At 39.9% G+C, this 8617-nt stretch overlaps 2 protein-coding genes across 2 annotated transcripts; one reads left to right on the forward strand and one right to left on the reverse strand.

The window, feature by feature from the left end:
* Nucleotides 1–1670: 1670 nt before the first annotated feature.
* Nucleotides 1671–2932, reverse strand: LOC114581404 (chitinase 5-like). The gene is made up of 2 exons (XM_028701490.1): nucleotides 2647–2932; nucleotides 1671–2074 (listed from the first exon to the last, which is right to left on the reverse strand). The coding sequence occupies exons 1-2, from the start codon at nucleotides 2930–2932 to the stop codon at nucleotides 1671–1673; spliced, it is 690 nt and encodes a 229-aa protein (XP_028557323.1).
* Nucleotides 2933–4508: 1576 nt separating this feature from the next.
* Nucleotides 4509–7013, forward strand: LOC110106967 (skin secretory protein xP2-like). Its single transcript, XM_020837076.1, has 5 exons — nucleotides 4509–4586; nucleotides 4788–4907; nucleotides 5028–5134; nucleotides 5315–5704; nucleotides 6833–7013. Exons 1-5 carry the CDS (start codon nucleotides 4509–4511, stop codon nucleotides 7011–7013), a joined length of 876 nt encoding a protein of 291 aa, XP_020692735.1.
* The last annotated feature ends 1604 nt before the right edge of the window (nucleotides 7014–8617 follow it).

Consider the following 8617-nt stretch of genomic DNA (forward strand, 5'->3'; position numbering starts at 1 on the left):
AAGAATGACAGAAAAAAAAATATTATCAAAGTGATTATGTGCAAAAGCAAATGCGTGCGATGTATTTTGATTTAGAATCTAGCTTGAAAGATAAATCATATATAATAAAAAAATATAAAATACATAAATAGAATAAAATCAAATAAGAAAAGCTATATTCAATGTGTCTCTAAAGCAAAACAATGATGAAGAGGGTCCAAGTAGAAGTTAAGGATAATTTTGAGTTGTTTACTTTTAAGAGAAGATTTAAACTTTAACTCCAACTCCATTGACTAAGGACACTATTGCGAGGTTAATAGTTAAAGTAGCTCCTAGATTATATAAAGAGGAATGCAAAGTTTCAAAGTTTTTTCTTTGTTCTTCATCTTCAAGATTTGAAATTTATAAAAACCTTAAGACACTTTTATGAATGAAATAATAGACCTCTCTTATGATTGGCATCCTACATATGCTAAAAAGTTAATTCAACATAGAGAAATTATTACAAAAATTAAGGGTGAAGCTTGACACATAGAGAAATTATGGAATACAAAAATATTACAACAAAATTGAAAACTAATGTTAGCTTTGGTAATATATGTCTAGTGATTGATGATGAATATTGCTTGCTTCTTATTTTTAATAACCACAAAGGATGTTAAATCACTTGCTAAGATTTATTTAGAAATTTTGGATGATTTAGATGACTCTCAAGTTTGATATGCATAGCCTAAACTTGAAGAGAAAATTAAATCAACAATCGATGAAATCAAAGAATTCAACTTTGATAGCAAAGAAAGCTTCGTCCAACCTTCATAAATTCTTTATTAGATGAGGACAAATTAAATGGTTTGGTTAAGTTATTTTTGGAGTTTAAGACTTCTTCGTCAAGATTTATAATGAAATTCCTTGATTAACTTGATATATATACACTAAGAAATTGAATGACAAGACTGAAATCAAGAAACTAATTGAAGTGATCTTCATTTGAGAAGATAAATATCTTTCTTGGTTAGTCGTCATCATCATGATTAAAAAAAAAACTAATGCCCAAATTCACATATTCATTAATTATACATATATGAATAAAGCATACCCCAAATATTAGTTATCATTTCCTATACCATAGCTTATGATGGATATAGTATCCTTGCATTCAATTTTCTCATTCATAAATGATTTTTTTTGTTATAACCAAATTAAAATGACTCCTAAAGATTAATAAAATTTACATTATTTAGAATAACTATAAGGGTTTAGTGTTACAAGGTCATACCTTTCAAACTAATGATGTCAAGGTGAGTATATATCCATCAGAGTGCTTGGGAACCTATATTATTGCTTATTTTTTAGAATCCATATTTTGGGGTTTCCAGGAGAGATTCCTGTAATAATAATATGCATTAACTTGATTGTGTTAGTTGTAATAGAGGAAAGGTCAGTGACCTCCTAATGGAAGGTTCAACGATATCACCAAATGCTTCAAGCCCTGTCGATTGTGTTTGAGAAGAAGAAAGGAACAACAAAGGGAAGGAAAAAAAAAAACAAAGAAACAATAGTAGTAGGATTTTAATTATTGCACTCCATAAAATTATGACATGATAAACTCATGATTTCACATGATCACAAAATTTAACTAAGTCCATCACAACATTACAAGTGTCCATACATATCACTATCAAATAATCTTCCTAGCAATAGAGGTTATCGCCTGGGGACACATTAAACTGACCACAATAATTTTGATAGAGATCAACACGATGACTGACTGCTCCTTGGTTCTGACCTCCACACTCAAGGACACCATTGATAGCTTGAATGGTGGCTCCAAAACCTTGACCAATGATGCCATGCACATTTCTCATCCAAAACCAAAGTGCGGTTTTAAAGGAAATGGTGGGGTCGGTGCTAACACCTTCAGGCCAATTGATGCCATCAAAGCCAATTTCCTGGCCAGCGGGACCATAATTATAATTCCATGAGATTTGGAGGGGACCACGCCCGTAGTACATCTTCCCTGGGCTGCATGGGTAATCCTGAGAATTGTAGTCACAATATGCATTGGATTTATCTCCCTGCTCTTTGTAGCACATATCTGTTCATATTAAAATTTTCATTATTTTTGTATAAATAATGTGGTTAAAAGACAATATTTAGAAAAAGTAGCTTAGTATCAAAATAATTATTAGCATTTAGTCCATATAATTGCTCTTAAGCTAGCAAGAAAAGCTTAAACAAGAAGTTTTGCAGGAAAAAAATATTCATAATATTAATTCTAACTAAAGTTTTAGTCTTGATGTGTCGCAAATTTTCCAAATTTTCTATAAGATAAGTGCAAAGAAAGTTTTAATTGATTTCCAACTATTATAAGAAAATTCCAATCAATTTTTTTATCATGAAATTATGATACTAAATTTTTACATTTTGCTGGCTTATTATAAGATCTTATAATTAAGTTAAAAACCTTGATATTACATGTGACATGAATCATATATAATCTAGCTGCTTAATTTTATTCATCCAATAGTTAAAGGTAAATTGTCTAATAATTTAATTACACTTAAAAAATGTGACATGCAAAATTGGGAGCACATGTAATAAAAATAATCTCATTCTTATAAAAGTAGAAAATTTTGAAGATCATCTTTATTAAAATTGTATTCATACTTATGGTCTCATGGGAAACATGAGCAAAAAAGGCAGCGATCTCTCGTTTGGTGTCATCGATTGTGGGGCCATCTCCAAAACTAGAGTAGCTTTGCCAAGCATTTAAGAATGCCTCTCTCGTGTAAAAGCCATTGGCTTCACAGCTCGCATCTACTTGACTCGTTAACCCATCAAAGAACTGTTGGCTTACCATGTCAGCACAGCCGCAGTTCTGCCCAGCACCGAGCTCGCCGGTGCCAATGAGAAGGAGGAGAGATATAAGGAAGTTTGATTTTGCTCGGGCCATTGTGTGGATTAATAAGAAATGAAAGGTGTGTTATTTATAGATTTTAATTATTATATTGTTTTTTTCTAATTGGTAGGGAGTTGAAGATGTAGTAGAAACATTAATTTTACTGAAAATTTAACTTGACAAAGAGTGATTTGATTTAATCATTAAAAAAACATTAAGTTTATCAATAAAAAAAGTTGTGATTAATTTCCCAGAACTATTCTCAATTCTATGTATTACTCATTGTATGTGACAAATTTTGTAAGAATTCCTCAGCTAACTTCATTTGTCTTCATTATTTTTAGAATAATATACATCATAATGCATGAAATTACAAATATGCTTGTTCTTTATTTTCTTAAGGCTTTGTTTGAGATGGCTTAATTTCTTACTGCTTCTTAAAACAACATTTTAGTACAAAAATTAAAATTTTTGTACTAAAAAGCTGCTTTAAGAAGCAGTAAGAAAGTCATCCCAAATGAAACCTAAAACTTAAAAAATTGTTATACACAAAAGTAATTTTAGAAAATAGTAAGAAAGTTGTCCCAAATGAAGCTCAACTCGCTGTGTAGAAATTTTGTTTTTTTAAAAGCTGTCTAAGAATTATAAATATATTTTTTTGATAAAATTAGAAAATAAATTTTTTAAGCCAACACATAATAATAGATCTCATTGGAAAAACATATTCCCACTTAATTTTTTTGAAAAAGATTAAGATGATAATAATAACCAAACAAAAGAATGATAGCAATTTTAAAAATAAAGCAAAGCTATATATAACAGAGTTCCCCACTTAGACCCTAAGATGTACTTTCTCTAGTATGGTTTTATTTTAAAAACATTAATGATATCAATCAATCAAAAAAGTTGTGATTAATTACTTATATATAACTGTTGTGTCCTGGAATATTCATGGCAGTAGAGAAATATATAACTTAACGTCTTAGCATTGTACAAAGATCCAACATACAAGCAGATAAGAAAGAGAGTGTAGCGTTCATAAGAGACACTAGAGTTTTTACTTGAAAACCCCTAAAAGGGGGAAAAACCACAGGGCCTGGCTCAGTTTGAATGAATCCACTAGTATTTGCAGTCGATTACAAATGAGGCCCTTCCTTATGAGAAGGCCTTAACTTGATGTCACAAATGTACATCATATAGAGCACATTACATGGTGGGAGTTACAATAATCAACATAGATGTGTTTGTTTGATCAGCACGACCATAGTCGATAAGATAGAGGATAAGACCGTTGTTTGGTGATAGAGGTCGAAAGGACCGTAGTCGGTAGGAAATAGAGGTCCAAAAGACCATAGTTAGTATGAGACAGAGGTCTGAAAGACCGTAATTGGCAGGAGATTGGGGTCAGAAAAATTGTTGTCTGGTGAAGAAGGTCAGAGCGTCCATAGTAAGTGATGGAGGTCGGAAGGATCATAGTCGGCAGGAGATCGGGGTTTGAAAGGCTGTTGTAGTAGGGCAGTAATCTGGTGGAACTCTGGCATCAGGTGGTGGCCTATAGAAGTTGGAGTCTCAGGTGGTGGTCTGGCAAACGTCCGGGCCATAGGTGGTGGTCTGGCGGAGTAACGACGTCATGTGGTGGTCCGGCGGAGCTCAGGGCCTCAAGTGGTGGTCCACCAGAGCAATGACGTCAATCGGTGGTTCGGCGGAGGTGAGGGCCTCCAATGGTGGTTCGGCGGAGCAACGATGTCAGGCGTTGGTCTGGCGGAGGTGAGGGCCTCAAGTAATGGTCCGCCAAAGTCGAGGGCCCCATGTGGTGGTTCGGTGAAGGCCCGACGGTGGTCTGGAAAAGGTGAGGGCCTCTGGCGGTGGTCCAGCGAAGGGGAGGGCCTCAGGTGGTGGTCCGAAGAAGGTGAGGGCTTCAGACGGTGGTCCGGCGAATGGGAGGGCCTGCGACGGTGGTCTAGCGAAGGTGAGGGCCTCAGGTGCTGGTCCAGTAAAGGTAAGGGCCTTCGATGGTAGCCCGGTGAAGGTGAGGGCCTCCGGTGGTGGTCCGACAAATGTGAGGGCCTCAAGTGGTGGTCTGGCATAGGTGATGGCCTCCAGTAGTGATCTGATGAAGGTGAGGGCCTCCGGTGGTGGTCTGACGAAGGCGAGGGCCTCATTCGGTGGTTCGACGAAGGGGAGGGCCTCCGGCGGTGGTCTAGCGAAGGTGAGGACCTCAGGTTGTGGTCCAGCAAAGGTTATCGCCCGGCAAAGGTGAGGGCCTCCGGTGGTGGTTCAACAAAGGTGAGGGCCTCAAGTGGTGGTCCGGTAAAGGTGAGGGCCTTAGGTGGTGGTCCGGCGAAGGAGAGGGCCTCAGGTGGTGGTCCGGTGAAGGGGAGGGCCTCCGGCGGTGGTCTAGCAAAGGTGAGGGCCTCCAGAGGTAGTCCGACGAAGGTTAGGGCCTCCTACGGTAGTCCGGCGAAAGGTGAGGGCCTCCTACGGTGGTCCGGCTAAGGTTAGGGCCTCCGGTGGTGATCCGGCAAAGGTGAGGGCCTTAGGTGGTGGTACGAAGAAGGAGAGGGCCTCAGGTGGTGGTCCGATGAAGGGGAGGGCCTCCAGTAGTGGTCTATCAAAGGTGAGGACCTCAGGTGGTGGTCTGGCAAAGGTGAGGGCCTCCGGCAGTAGTTCGGCGAAGGTGAGGGCCTTCTGCGGTGGTCCGGCTAAAGTGAGAACCTCAGGTGGTGGTCCGTTAAAGGTGAGAGACTCTGGCAGTGATCTAGCAAAGGTGAGGGCCTCAGGTGGTGGTCCGACGAAGGCGAGGGCATCTGGTGGTGGTCCGGCGATGTTCTGGCGGTGGTCCGGCAAAAGTCCGGCGGTGGTCAAGGAGGAGCTTCTTCCTTCTCTTCCTTCTCTTCTCTTCCCCTCTTCTTGCTTGGATCCTCTTTCAAAAGAAATGAGAGGTCTATTTATAGATTTTCTGGAGTAGCATGGTCCGTAAATAGATGAGAGATCAGGGGCAAATATGGAGTGGTTTGAATGAACGGATGATATTGAATCCTTCAATCATGGACCGATTATTAGGCGTTTGAAGGTCTTAATGACTTTAGAATTCAACGATCTTAGGCACGATAGATTTGTCTCATCTTGCCTCTTAATTCAAATATAAGCTCTTCATGTTTGAAAACCGTTTGGTAACTCAAACTGTGGTATGAAGCTTCTAACAGCACTTCAGGTCCATAATTTGGACTCATTTGGGCTCGGATTGAGTCGAATTTGGTGTCGTTGGGTTTGTATTTCCGAGACACTCAGTTCAACTATAAGTTTGGATGGTCCCAATTTTAATTTTGGAAGTTTCCAACTTTATTTTGTATCGAAATGTGTGCCCGATCAAGATAATTTTTTGACGATATATCAGTTGCCCCCGTATTTTTGGAAGTTAAAGCTCCAAAAGTCCAAAAATATATGTGTCAACATTTGACATTGGCCGAATCTTAAAAAATTGTGTTCCAAAAAATATTAACTTGATCATAGAGGTCCCGTTGAGCTTCGAAAGCGTCAAAATTGGATTCAGAACACGGAAAAATCTTTTAGGGACCCCAAAAACATTCAATTTGGACTGTCCGTCATTAAATTTTGCCCAAAATATGTGCTACAGTAACTCTGCTACAATAATTCCATTTGCTACAGTGCCAGTTGCTACAATAATTTTCAATTGATGCAGTGCTTCTGCTACAGTTTCGTGCTACAGTAAAATTTGCTGAATGCTTTTTTTTCCTCATAACCGCATCCCGGTTGCTACAGTAAAATCTGCAAAAAAAAAAATTTTCATAGCTCCCCCAACTCCTCCAACCTCCCCCTCTTGCCTTTAAATACCCCCCTTAGGGTTAAGAAATTCTTACACCTTCTCTTCTCCATCCATTCTTTCAATTGAGGCTTTCCCTTGGCCTTGTACGGGTGGTATCACTCGTGCAGGTCCAAGGCTCCTCTTTGTGCAAGAAGGTCCAGATATCCCCCTTCTTCCTCCATTCTTTCAATTGAGACCTTCCCTTGGCCCTGTATGGGTGGTATCCGTCGTACAGGCCCAAGGCCCCCTTTGTACAAGAAGGTCCAGAGATCTTCCCTTTCTCCCTCCTTTCTTCGAGAGATCCTATGAAGTTCTGATTTTAGTTGGTTGACGATTGAGGTCGGAGAGACCATTGTAAGGAGGGATGTTGAAAGACTATTGATGGGCAGTAGAAGTATGACGATGTGTATAAATTCAATGTCCGATAGAATTCTAAAATCGGGGAGAAGTACGACAACGAGTAAAAATTCAATGTCAGGTAGAAGCCTGATGAATGTCTATCGATAAGGAGTTGACATTGGGTAGAATTACAACATTGGGTAGAAGACCAATGAAATTTCATATGCTGGAAGAAGTCTGGTGATGGGTACTAGTTCGATGGCAAGTAGTAGTCCGATGGCAGGTTGAAGTCCGATGATGTGCATAAATTCAACGTTTGGTAGAATTCTAACGTTGGGGAGAAGTATGTCAATGGGTAAAAATTCAACGTCAGAAAGAAGCTCGAGAATCGATAAGCAGAAGTTCAACATCAGGTAGAAGTACTACGTCGGGTAGAAGTACTACGTCAGGTAGAATACCAATGAAAGTGCATCGACGGGTAGAAGTCTGACGACGAGTAGTAGTCTGACGGCAGGAAGAGGTCTGACGTCGGTTAGAAGTATAGCATATGGTAGAAGACCGATGAAAGTCCATCGACGGGCAGAAGTTCGACCACAAGTAGTAGTCCGATAACAGGCATAAGTTCAACGTCGTGTAGAAGTACAGTGTCGGGTAGAAGACTGTTGAAAGTCCATCAATAGGAAGAACCTCATCGTCGGGTAGAAGATCAACGAAAGTCTATCGAGGTTAGAAGTCCGATGACAGGTAGTAGTCCGACAGCAGGCAGAAGTCCGATGTTGGGTAAAAGTACTAAGTCGGGTAGAAGACTGATGAATGTCCATCGATGGGTAGAAATCTGACGAAGGGTAGTAGTCCGACGGCAGATTGAAGTCCTATATCGGGTAGAAGTCCTACGGTGGATAGAAGTCCTACGATGGATAGAAGTACGATGTCGAGTAGAAGTACAACGATGGGAAGAAGCTCAGCGTCGGGTAGAAGCCCAACGAAAGTCTGACGACGGGAGGGAGCTAAGCATCAGGTAGAATTTCGATGAAAGTCCTGCGGATAGAAGTTTACCGATGGGAGGAAATTCAGCATCGAGTAGAAGCCCAACGAAAGTTCGGAGATGGGCAGAAGTCCTGCATCGGATAAAAGTTTAACTTTATGGAGAAGTCCGATGAAAGTCCATTGACGGCATTCTATGCGATGTTATATGTCAGAACCATGCTCGATGACGTAAACCTATGTGGAAGAGGTATAGAGAATCCACCAAGGATGTAAGACCTATCCGAGGTTGTATGTCAGAGCCTTTGCTCGATGTCATATAGAGAAGTCTAACAAAAGTCTATCGACAGCATTCTATCCGAGGTTGTATGTGAGAACCTTGCTTGATGATGTTAACCTATGTGGAAGAGGTCGAGAGAAATAATCAAGGATGTAAGACCTATCCGAGGTTGTATGTCAGAGCCTTTGCCCGATGATATTAACCTATATGGAAGAGGTCGAGAGAATCCACCAAGGATGTAATACCTATCTGAGATTATATGTCAGAGTCTTTGCTCAATGACATTAACCTATGTGGAAGAGGTCAAGAG

The sequence above is a fragment of the Dendrobium catenatum genome, unplaced genomic scaffold (genome assembly GCF_001605985.2).
Source record: "Dendrobium catenatum unplaced genomic scaffold, ASM160598v2 fragScaff_scaffold_1730, whole genome shotgun sequence".
NCBI classification, from domain to species: domain Eukaryota; kingdom Viridiplantae; phylum Streptophyta; class Magnoliopsida; order Asparagales; family Orchidaceae; genus Dendrobium; species Dendrobium catenatum.

Coding starts and splice junctions, on each gene's coding strand:
- LOC114581404 (XM_028701490.1), bottom strand. CDS start 2,932: ATGGCCCGAGCAAAATCAAACTTCCTTATATCTCTCCTCCTTCTCATT. Junction 2,075..2,646: donor TGTTTCCCATGAGACCATAA/GTATGAATACAA, acceptor TAATATGAACAG/ATATGTGCTACAAAGAGCAG.
- LOC110106967 (XM_020837076.1), top strand. CDS start 4,509: ATGTGGTGGTCCGGCGGAGCTCAGGGCCTCAAGTGGTGGTCCACCAGA. Junction 4,587..4,787: donor CAATCGGTGGTTCGGCGGAG/GTGAGGGCCTCC, acceptor GGTCCGAAGAAG/GTGAGGGCTTCAGACGGTGG. Junction 4,908..5,027: donor TCGATGGTAGCCCGGTGAAG/GTGAGGGCCTCC, acceptor GGTCTGACGAAG/GCGAGGGCCTCATTCGGTGG.